At 35.6% G+C, this 12,567-nt stretch overlaps 1 protein-coding gene across 3 annotated transcripts in view; it reads right to left on the minus strand.

Moving 5' to 3' along the window:
- Positions 1-2,914: 2,914 nt before the first annotated feature.
- NGLY1 (N-glycanase 1) overlaps positions 2,915-12,567 on the minus strand; it is a 53,929-nt gene continuing 44,276 nt past the window's right edge. For 2 of the 3 annotated variants that reach the window (XM_012786261.3, XM_012786253.3), the window contains exons 11-12: positions 3,998-4,175; positions 2,915-3,628 (exon numbers count right to left, since the gene is read on the minus strand). In XM_012786261.3, the coding sequence (XP_012641715.2) occupies positions 3,453-3,628; positions 3,998-4,175 (354 nt within the window). In that variant the 3' untranslated portion in view covers positions 2,915-3,452. The remainder of the gene's footprint in view (positions 3,629-3,997; positions 4,176-12,567) is intronic. The other variant, XM_012786263.3, reaches the window with a different exon arrangement.

Here is a 12,567-nt window from a genome sequence, read left to right on the forward strand (position 1 = left end):
TGAAAAACAGTGTAGAGTGTGAGGAGTGGAGGCAGCACTTTTATTTTATAGTATTTTCTCGTTTAAATTTTTAACAAAAATGACTTTAATAATTTAAACATTTAAAAATCAGTAAACAAGTTTTGAGTGACAATCTAAGAAGTCCTCTCATAGAAAAGCTTTAGTGGTTAGACATCAGGATACCCATTTTAGCTTTTCAGGGGCCCTGACTTACTTATGAATTTCTAGTTGATGCTGTAATTTTGTTGATCTCAGAGTGAGTCTTTAGAAAATTTAAAGAATAGAGCAAGGTCTCAACTTCTGAGTGTTTTCAATGTGGTGGTTTAACAAATAGGAAAGGATGTTAAGCATATAGGCATTAAAATACCGGCTTCTGCTTAGCCTCTGTTTTATCACCTATAAAAAGGGGAAAATATACAGTATCTACTATCCAACGCCACTGTGATCAAATGAGACATTGAAAGTCATTGGCACTTATTATGAACTCAAAGTAGCCACTATTACTTTACATTCATCCTAAATCTTTTATCAGAAATAAAGCACTGTTTTAGTCAATATAGAGGATGTAACTTAAAATATGCTATGTGGAACAATCATGATTTGTATTGGTTTACTCTTATTCTTCCCCCAAAAATATTTAAGGAAGTATGCTACCCAGCATACACTTATGAGAGTGTATTTGTCTGGACTACAAAATCAAAACACAACTTACTCTGCTGTAGAGGAATAAGATCTCTAGAAAAGTTAGATACAGTTAGAAAAAACATTGTTTCTAACTTCAATTGTAATATCTTCTCAACTTGAACATTTCTATTAAAATATCTATTCATGAAACATCTACTAAACCAGCAACCCACACACAGATCTATGATTCTATAACCTTGCAACTTGATATAAGGAAAGATAGATGTATAAATGAATCTTGCCCACACCACTGACTCATTGAATTGTTTGGACAGGTCATTTGACTTCTCTGAGGCTTGAGTTTTCTTCAGTGAAAAGTTAGAAGTCTGGGTTAAATTATCTCTAATAACCTTTCCTACCTCAAAAGTGTTCTATGGCAAAGTGTTCTCTAGCCCTCCCTTAATCAGAGGTTCTTCTTTTCTTTATAGAAAAGAAGGTGCTTTTTTTCTTTATAAATTGACCAAAGTATCAGGGTATACTTCTTATTCACCCCGAGAATGTGACCTCCAGCAAAGGATTTTCTTAAAAAAAAAACAAAACAAACAAAAACACTGCAACTAAAGGCACAATGTCTGTGGAATTCATCATGATGGGATCTGACCTGAAACCAGGATATAAATTCTTTTTAAACAGTGAGCAATGTCAGTGGAAAGCTATTCAATAAGAAAATTCAAAATGAATTTTACTATATAAAATATACCTTAATATTAGTGCTAGTTTATTGAGGGTTCTGTACTATGAGCCCTTCTTTGCCTAAGTTACTTTTGCCTTAACATATTAGGAATTATTTTGCCCCGTACTTACTGTAGTATTTCCAAACTTTCTGTATAATAAAATATCTATTGACATGTATTGAGTACCCTTGGGGTTGAAACTCCCATGAAATGCATTTAAGGATGCAACTCTCTTTTCTTTTCCAGTTTAACTCTATAAAATCATGGGACATTTGAACTCTCATCATTTTTCTGATTAAAGCCACAGTAAAAATTAGAATGTATCCTAATCTAAGATAAAGTATATTCTGTCGAGTGCCTACATTTCTATTACCATCTTTTTAAAACTGCTTGAAGATGTCTAGGCTTCCTCTGAGGGTTAAGAGGATTGGTCCACATGATCATCAAAATACTGTGCAAATACCAGACACCACAAGACAGGTGTCAAGTCTCTCTAACTTTAAGTACTTGGCCACTATACGCTGTTATGATTCAATCTAAGAATTCCAGAAAACTTTCTAATATCTAAGACATATTAATAATTTCAGATACATAAACTACTTCTTTTGAAACATAACTTTTTAGCAAAAAATCCCCAAGTTTGGTTGCAATTAAAAAGCAAATATATAGGATGCTGTAAACATAAAAAAAAAAAAAAGATAAAATTAAAAAAAAAAAAAGCAAATATAAGCTGGATGTGGTGGAATCACCTATGGTCTCCGCTACTTGGGAGGTTGAGGTAGGATTGCTTGAGCCCAGGAGTTTGAATCCATAATGTGCAAAATAGTGAGAACTCCCACCTCTAAAGAAATAAAATGAAAGCAAATATAAGACCTTTGTTTCAGAATCTTAATTACTTACTTTCTTTTTTTCTTTTCTTTTTTTTTGAGACAGTGTTCTGCCACCCAGGCTGGAAGACAGTGGCCCAATCAGAGTTCACTGCAGCCTGGAACTCCTTGGCTCAAGCGATTCTTCCACCGTGGCCTCCCAAAGTGCTGGGATTACAGGCATGAGCCACCATACGCAGCCCTTATTACATATTTTATAAGGCACGTAATGTCTACAGAGTTGCATAGGGTGAGACTCTCTCAGCATTTTCTTTTCTTGTAGGAAGATTGAGAATTCACTTTGTAAAACATCACAAAAAGAATTTAGAGGTTTGGGGCTCTGTCTTTTTCATCATTGCTTCCTCCATAGTGCTTTGCACACAAATGCTTAATTAATGTTCACTAAACTTTATTGGAGAGGTTATATGGAAAAAACAAAAAACTCTTGATATACTGTATAATAGTTACACAGTTTTAAAGTCAGGAATATTTTATTCAAATGAGGTAGATAAAAATACAACTCAAAGGCAAACCATTTTCAGGTGTCCACATATGGGATTTACAACATATCTTTGAATTTATACTATTAATGTTAAATGTTTTTCATAACTCATGTCTACTCAAGTGGTTTTCAATAGTTAGCAAACTTAATAAAGATTTTAGTTAGTCAAAGTAACCACTAAAAAGATATAAGGCAAAATAATTCATTTTATTTCTTAAATGCCTACATATTTACAATCATAAAAACTTTCATGCATTATATAACTTAGGAGATACTATACTTTCATATATTAAAAATTAAAAATCTTAGGAAAATCTAATTCAACCACTTATGAAGAAATTAATGGCTGATCAGAAAATGTCAAATTACTATTATTAGCCTAAGATTTTACCATAATCATGAATAGCATTTAATCATATTAAATCATGAATACCATCATTTAACTTTTAAAACTACACTTACAGTTTTTAGGTTAAAAGCTCATACTAGGGCAACAAGACTTTACTCCAAATTATAATCACATATGGAAGAGAGTTTTTAATTCAAGATTTCGTTATGGTTCACAGTATAAAGATATATTTTCACAAGGGTTACATGATGGATAGCTAGCAAAAGAATATAGCACAGGGTAGTAAACTGCCAACTAAACATGCACTGAACCAACAGACTACTTTAGACCATGGTAAGTCCTTGATTATTGCCAGCTTTTCTATAATGTTCAGATTCTCAAAGGTCACTGAATTTTATAATTATCTCCAAACAATTTTCTTCATGGTCATTTAAGCTTTGTCTAAACAGCTGGGTATGTTGCCAAGCAACATCACCATCTCCTCTGCTTAATTCTGCTTCCAAAATAACTTCAGTGGCACCAGAAAAATCATGATAGGAGTGAAGATTTTTATCTGTTGGAGAGGAAAAAAAAATTTAACACTTTGCTTTTTATAATATAAAGAGCATAAAGAGATAGTCTGGAATGCATTTTATATAGGTTGACTTCTAGGTTACAATCAACCCTTAAAAAATAAATACAAATTATTCTTTATGGAGGAATGCATTCTTTGGAACAAAGAAATGATTTTTCTCCTTGCATTTGCATTTCACAACAACAACAAAAAAATCAGCCTTTCTATTACAATGAGGTTACATAGGTTTTTACTGCAATATTATCAGTAACTCTTAGGTATGAAAAAGAGCTACATCTAAATAAGTACAATTAGTCTTCAGAGCGGTAAATACATACTTCACAATTAATTCTCCAGTCAGATGCTTACCGCCTGTCAGATCCACTCCTGCTGTATCAGATTGCAATTTCCACTGTACTACTCCGGTATGAAAGGTTTGACTACTTGTTCTAATGGAAATGCTATCTACTTTAAGGCCAACTGACCCACATTCAAACTTCCAGGAAATATAAGCAAAAGATGATCCTTCCTTTCGGGCTAAATATACCTATAAAGTGGGGAAAAGGGGGAGAGAAACTGTTAGAAATAATAGTAGAGAAAACAGAGTGAAAAGTCTTATCATCACAGGGTACTATGTACAAACTAATTTTTCCCCCACTGAAAAGATTCTTACTGCTAACATTTTTTTTCATTTTTTTCTTTAGCAACTTTTCCTTTGGCATCTTTTGCTCTGGAAGAAAGGTATTATTTGAATGCAGGTACCTTCAATATGTGCATCTCTAAAGAACTGCATGCTAACCAAATTCTGGTAAATCATATTTGTTTAAATTAAGAATTTTAGACATTTGCACCCAAATGCGTATGGCAGCACAATTCACTATTGCAAGGACGTGGAAACCCAAGCGCCCGTCAATTCATGAGTGGATTATTAAAATTTAGTATATGTTCACAATGGAATATTACTCAATTCTAAGAAACGACAGCAAGCTAGCACCGCTTATACTATCTTGGATTAAGCTTAAGCCCATTATCCAAAGTGAGGTGACACAAGATCAGAAAAATGGGCTCCAAATGTACTTGCCATCAAACTGGTACTGACTAACATTATGGTGCTCAAATGGTGGTAGTGTTCACCAGGGATTTGGGGCTTGGGAGGTAGACCCACATCTTGGGATGTGGTGAACGCTGTGGAGAGGGAGGGCATACCTCTAACCCTTGCTAGAGAGAGGCAAATATATAAAATGTAACCAAAATGTTAAAAAAAAACATTTATCGAGTGTCAGGCAGTTGGGAGGGGGTAGCCCGAGGTTACTGCCCAACTCACTCTAGGAAAGCTTATATGGAAATCCAGACTTAGAAGATAAAGAGTAATAGCATAACAGGATTCTTCATTTTCAGTATGTTTAATCCTAAACTTCTTCTTTTTTTTTAGTGCTTTTCTTTTTTTATTTCAGCATATTATGGGGGTACAAATGTTAAGGTTAGGTATATTGCCCTTGCCTCCCCCCTGGAGTCAGAGCTTCAAGCGTGTCCATCCCCCAGACAGTGCACATCGCACTTATTATGTATGTATACACCCATCCCCTCCCCCCACCTGCCTGACACCTGACAGATGTTATTCCTATATGTCCACTTAGGTGTTGATCAGTTAATACCAATTTGCTGGTGAGTACGTATGGTGCTTGTTTTTCCATTTTTGAGATACTTCACTTAGTAGAATGGGTTCCAGCTCTATCCAGGAAAATACAAGAGATGGTGCACCACCATTGTTTCTTATAGCTGAATAGTACTTCATGGTATACATATACCACATTTTATTAAACTACTCGGTATTGATGGGCACTTGGGGTGTTTCCACATCTTTGCAATTGTGAATTGTGCTGCTATAAACATTTGAGTGCAGGTGTCTTTTCCATAGAGTGGCTTGTGTTCTTTTGGGTAGATGCCCAGTAATGAGATTGCTGGATCAAATGGTAGTTCCACTTGTATCACTTTAAGGTATCTCCATATTGCTTTCCACAGACCCTCTCATATTTTCATTTAAAATTTCTAAGATGTTAACATGAAAACTGATATCCACAGCCTTTGTCTTTCATAGGTAACTCCATTCAACCATATTCAAACCCCTAAGAATCTGACTCTTCATTTACCCCTTATGCCTAAACTCCCATATAAATCTATTTATTTAAATAAGTCTTGGGAAAAAAGTCTTTTCTCATTTATACTGCACTTACCACTATTAGTTATGACTTTAAACTCATCTTAATGCAACTAACATTGCTCAATTGTAATTGATCTGATTAGATTAATGTTTTAAAAATCTCACTTTCTTCATATCATCTGCCTGGTCTAGAACATATAACAAGTACCTGGCTCTTGTATTAAGTGTATCCTATTAGCTCTCAAAATCCTCCATAATTTCATCCCACTGTGAACTGCCAATGTTCCTTTACCTACATGTAACTATTTTATTTCACATGTACTTGTCTGATCTAACTTAACCAAATCATAAGCTCTCTGGGGGCACAGATTATAGATTCACAAAAGGATTTAGTAAATATTAAGTATTAAAATTTATATATAAACATACATATATTCAAATTAGTCTTGATTCTTTTAGAAACATCTAACCCATACTCTTTAGCCCAGGGGCAAATAGTTAAAAGTACCATGTAAAACACATTTGCCAGGGAAATATCCTACTGCATGTACTATTCTCTCTTCTAGTCTTTACTCATCAAGTAAAAAATCACTGCAAGTATTCCAGTCACTATCTATTTGGCAACTTATATCTATTTTTTCCTCCAGCTTAAATATGCCTACAAATTTACTTTGAAAGTTTTTAGAATCAGTGAGTTAGAGGTTATGTAACAACTGAACAATCACTCTCCAAGGAAAATGATTTTAAACTCCTCAGACTAGATATGTATAGCCAACCACTGTTTGTTGCTGACAAATATAGATATGTGGAACTGTCACTGCTCCAGTTCAGAACAAGTTCACTATAACATCCTCTGGTGCTCATATGTTCCTCCTGCATGCTCTTAGAGCAGTTTATAAGGAAAACCTGGGGCTCAAAATTGTACCAGTATTCCCTGGGAGTTGTTAGTTTCACCCACACTAGACTACTGGGCATCTAAGGATTATCCATAGCTTAATTACTCCTTCAAAGGGGTGGCTAGTAAAAAGGGTTTTCTGGGAAATATGAGCCAAACAGTGGGGTAACTGGAAGAAAGAAGGTTGGAAGGAAGTAAAAGACTTAGGGAAAGCAATCCTGAGACAGAAATATTACAGATATACTCAAATTTATGTTTTAATTTATATACGTCTATGTCTTATATATTTTCAGAGCTTAGTAAGTTCAAACTCCAACCCAAAATGTAGGTATGTGATAGGTTGAAGTCAGATCAGCTCCAAATTTCTAGCTTATTCCAAGAACTGCCTTAATTACACTGTCTGGTTCTGGGTCAGAACTAGGAAGTTTATAATAATAGGAAGTTTATAATAACTGTTGAACACACCTGAGAGAATTGCTTGTTTAAAGACTTAAATTTTTCAGTTCTAAACATATCAACTTTTAAGATATTAGAAAGTAAAAAGATGAGATTGAATTCTTAAATGCTTAAACATTCAAACATACTGTAAGCAATAAAAGGTCTTTTATATTAAAGAAACAGTATATGGAGATAAAACAGACCCTATTTATATTGAAAATCCATATTATCTTTTTCATACCATATATCCTATCAAAGAATCATTTTTAGAGGTGTTTAGAAGTCACCATGAATATGTGTTCTCAGTTTGGTAATTTGAAATGTACCAAAATAATAGAATTTATATAAAAATTTCTGTGTTCCTATTTATGCATAATACCAACAGAACCAGAAACTATCATTTATTTGGGAATTGAGGGAATACTTTCTAAGCTCCCAAAGATTCACTTGTTTGGTCTGGATAAAAATAAACATTTTATAACTGTTGGTTGTTCATAACTTCCTAAGTTATCTGAGAGACAAACTTTTGTCTATTGGCTTTTTAAATTCATGAGTTTAACCTACCATATGCAGTTTTACATGTTCAGTTTTACAATTTGTGGTCTATTAAGAGGCGAATTGCTATCCTATTGTAGTAGGAGTGCTAGCATTATAAAATCAGAAATCAGGGTTTTTCTCCTGTAAAATGAATTCTATGTGAATTCTCACCCCTCTCACCAGGGATTCACCCTTGCTCGCTCCTTTTGGCATGTGTAAGCACATACAAGCATATACAACCTGTGAGAACAAAGACCAGTGTGTCTATGGCTTAAGGTCTAAGGTGTCCTATTCACAACATATACAAATAGAATTTGTCATTTGGGTTGTAGCTATAACCACTATTTCCAGGACTGACAACAATTTGTGTGTCAGCTTCTTTATGCATTTCACATTCTACAGAAGATCTTTGCATAAAGATTTTTTGATTACTACATGTCAGGCTGCTACGGTTCCCCGGAGGTTTGGTTTGTACTGCACTGTTTGAAGCAGTTCTTTAGTACACTCTTAAAAATTATTCTTCTACTTAGGCTGCTAAGATTCACTCAAATTAAGTCCACTATGCAGCAGGCACCCTGAAGTCAGTCATTCCTACAGATATCCAGCAGAGCAGTTGTGTTTTAAGCAATTTTAATTCAATGCTGGTAAACCAGTATTATTCATAAATCATGTTTTTGGTTATTCCATTTTATCACTGAAACCAAACATGAATCCACTGTCAGTTCCTATTGTGTTTAAATCTTTCTATGCTATACTTCCAATTTATTCCATTCGTAGACTCTGAGATTACCTCTCGGGAACACCAGTGTGATCATGTCCTTCTCCTGCCTGAACCCTTTCATGGTTTCCTATTACCTAATTGCAAGGTAATCAAAGTCCCTGGGACCTGACAACTGTTTACCTTTCTAGTCTCACTTCCCAGTATTCTTCTCCATATTTCCTATAGCTTACTCTTCCTTGAATCTATCAGGTCTCACCTCAGTGCTTTTGCAGATGCTACTTTCATGCCCCAAAACAACCTCCCCTTCCAAATCCTGTCCTTGTACTGAGAAACTCTCCCTCATGCTCCTCCTCCAAAAGTCCACTCGGATATTACTTCTTCTGCAAGGCTTTCTCTGACTCAGTACGAAATTATGGTGTGTGTGTGTGTGTGTGTGTGTGTGTGTGTGTGTGTGTGTGTGTATACACACACATACACACTGGTTTTTGTCCATGTTTCCTAGCTCATAACTCCCAGGGCTCTTGCTATTTCTCCCCAAGGCAGACCAGAGAAACTAAAAATACACTCTAATCTTCGCCCACCTTTCTGTCTTGCAGCTGGCCAGAAAGAAATTCTATGACCTACCTTGTTTGATTGTGGGTCATATGACCCCCATTTCAGAAAGGTTCCTGCCCCATGCTCTGGAGGAAGGCATGCTGCACAGAGAAGCCAAAAAGAATCTGAACAGATACTCCTTGCTAGGTTTCCCCACTCAGTCTATTAGTATCAGATCATACCCTTTTTGTCCAACCATACTTCTACACGGTTGTCAATCATGCCTATCATGAAGTCTCCATGAAAGGCCCCAAAGGAGAGGATTTGGAGAGCTCCAAGAATGCTAGACACGTGGAGGTCCCTGGAAGGTGACACACCCAGGAAGGGCATGGAAGCTGTTCACCCCTTTCTACACCTCACTCTATGCATCTCTTGACCTGTATCCTTTGTAAGATCCTTTATAATAAACCACTCAACATGTTCTCCTGAGCTCTGTGAGCAGAAGAAATTACTTGAACCCAAGGAGGGGGATGTGGGAACCCTTATTTATAGCTAGTTGGTCAGAAGCACAGGTAAAACAACTTGGAGCTTGTGATTTGCATCTGAAGGGGGTGGGTAGTCTTGGGGACTAAACCCTTATTAACTTTTGGGATCTGATGCTATCTCCAGATAGCTAGTGTCAGAAATGAATTGAATTAGAGGACATCTGGCTGGTGTCTGCAGCAGAATTGCTTGTTTGCCTGTTGGTGGGAAAAACCCCATATAATTGATCACATAGGCCTTCTGTGATGATTGTTGTTGTTGAGTGAGAGAATAGAAAAAAACACTGAGTTTTTTTCACTCAGACTCAGGAAGTTAGTGGCTTTTCTGTCTTTCCTCCTGCAGTATCATACACAGATGCATATTCTTCTAGCACTTACCCCATTAATGTAAACAGTTGGTCCCTGTATGTCTTTCTTTTACATTAGTTGATGAATACCCTGAGGCTTGGTTCTTAATTCACCATTACATCCTGAGTGCCAAATACAAAGTTTGACAATGTGCATTATTTGCTGAGTACTAAATACATTCTTGGCATGATGCCATGCACCAAAAAATGCTAAAATGACTCACTCTAGTGACAAAGAGAATGATAAAAGTGATTAAAAAAATGAAAAGTATCTAAGAGTATCCAAGGGACCCTATGAACAAAGAAGAGTATCTATACTGTTCTACATGGCCCTAGGGTGGTAGCAGAATTTATGCCACATATATTCAATTATTCTTACATTCAACAATCCTTACTAAACACTTACATATTAGGCACTATGCCAGATAAATGAATACTGTGAATACAAATATGAGTCGAAAAAGATAAGGTCTCTGCCTGAGAAATGATTATAATCTAGTGGGAGACACACAAATAACCTTTTTTCATACATATTTGTTGAATAAATGCCATGAAAGGGAGGGGCAATAAATAAATATATACAGAAGGAAATGGATTCAATCAGCTGGGAGCACAAGGGGCAGGGCTTAAGCCAAGTACTGAGGATAAGAATAAGTTAATCAAACAAAAAACGAAAGTAAAAGAGGTTCTGTGGGTAAGGTAGAGGGGCACACAGATGCAATGCAGAGAGCAGGTGAAGGCACAGTGCAAGGCAAAGCCAGAGGCAGCAGGACACGGGACAGACTCTGAAGACATTTTGAGCTTTTTCTTACTCTAAGAGCACTAAGTAACAATTGAAGTTTTGAAAATGTTCTTTAACTATAGCATGGAGTACATCTTTGAAAGGACCAGGGAAGATGCAGGGAAACTAGATAGGAAGTTATTAATATTGCTTTTATCAAAGTGTTATCACTCGCTCCCAAAAAGTGTATTAGTCTTCTTGATTTTGCTTTTTATATTCTTTTCAATTGAGACATTATTAAATAACGTATTTGCTAAGTAGTAAAATTTAGTGATCCTTTGTGTTCCTGGGAGTATACCTCTTTGAGAAAACAAGAATCTGTATTAAAAATCTGAGAGCAGGATGCAAGTGATTTGTCATGATACTGGGTTGAAGATGACTGAGTAAAGGTGTGACCAGAAATGGGCTTACTATTCAACAGAGCTAGAAAATTTCTAATTGGGGGTATATTAGTATAGAACCAGGAATACTGATTTAGATGGAATATTCAAGTTTTAATGGCCATTGTTGCTTCTGAGTTAATCATTCTCTACAAGTATAGTTCACATTCTAGTACTTTTCTTCATTTGAGACTAAATATTATATCTAGAAATGGATTTACTCAACTTTTAAAAAATGGTACCCTTCATAAAAGTACATCAAGGCATAGCTTTTCTTGAACAGGGGTCTGTTTTCCATTTAATGACCTTTGCATCATCTCATTTATATTATTTAAATCTTTCTCATACAATATACCCTCTCTGACCGCAATGTTCTATTTTGAGATCTCAAAACATGCCATGTATTCCATGGCTTTTTCCTGCTGTTTCCTTGCCTTACGAACACCTACTCATCCTTCAGCGTCCAGCTCAAATGTCGTCTGCACTGTGGAGCTTTGCCCAACTCCCACAGCCAGAGCTAATTACTCCCACTTTGGTGTTTCCATAGCAATGTGTTGATATCCTTATTATAGCACTCTGCATCGTGGTTAAGATGGCTGTTTATCCTTCAGTTTCCCCTGTTAGATTGTGAGGGCAGGAACAGTCTTTTTATCCATGTAGCTGAGAACAATGCCTGGCACAACAGGCACTCAGCAAATGTTTGCTGATGAACAAATGAGTGAATAAGACAAAGAAGAAATATGCCACAGAGTAGTCCTGTTTCTGAACACATCACATCTTCTGTGACACACCATTATTTTCTCCATCATTACTTTCTCTATTAACACTGCTGGTTAGGAAGAAATGCATGATTTTTCTCCAGTTCAGAAAGCACTAGTCCTTGGATAAATAATACATCCAATCCTGTTTTTTGTTCAGAGGGATTTTTAGGCTAAGTATGGTATTCTAGAAGATGTTCACCCTCTATATATTATCATTTACAGATATACACATTTTGAAATTTTAAATTTGATCTTGTTTTACTTTTCATGCACTTCTTTAGCTAAAGAAGAAAATTCCAAAATTTAAAATTTTAATAATCCTATAAGTTATTCTTGGTTTAATACAAAGGACCCCAACTTTTATTATTAGATAATATAATTTAAACTGAATATTTATATGTTTAAAGACCAAGATTAAGTTCTAGAATAAAAACTTATAATTGGGGATGGGGAAGCAGAGATCCTATCTCTGTACATCTTTTGTACTGATTAATGCCTAGTACAGTGATAGCATACAGTAGATGCTCATAAACACTAGCAGCTGTTAATCTGAGACTCACTTTTTAAATCTATCCAATATATCTTACAAGTGAACAACTTCCCTTCCCACTCAAATATCTTGGCAAGTCAACTTTAAAAGCTCCTTGTAAGTTAATTAACTCCTGTGAAAATCTATCAATATTATGGTCTGATCTATTGAGGTCATATGAATAGCTCTGAGTTTATTTTGGTGTGTTTCTAAAAACTAAGGCAGTTTAAAGGCAAAGCCGCTTACTTGTAACTGATAACATGACAACAATGTGCAAGTTGGTATAAGTGAACTACTATGATCCTAGCCTCCA

This window comes from Microcebus murinus, chromosome 1, assembly GCF_040939455.1.
Source record: "Microcebus murinus isolate Inina chromosome 1, M.murinus_Inina_mat1.0, whole genome shotgun sequence".
In the NCBI taxonomy this organism is placed as follows: domain Eukaryota; kingdom Metazoa; phylum Chordata; class Mammalia; order Primates; family Cheirogaleidae; genus Microcebus; species Microcebus murinus.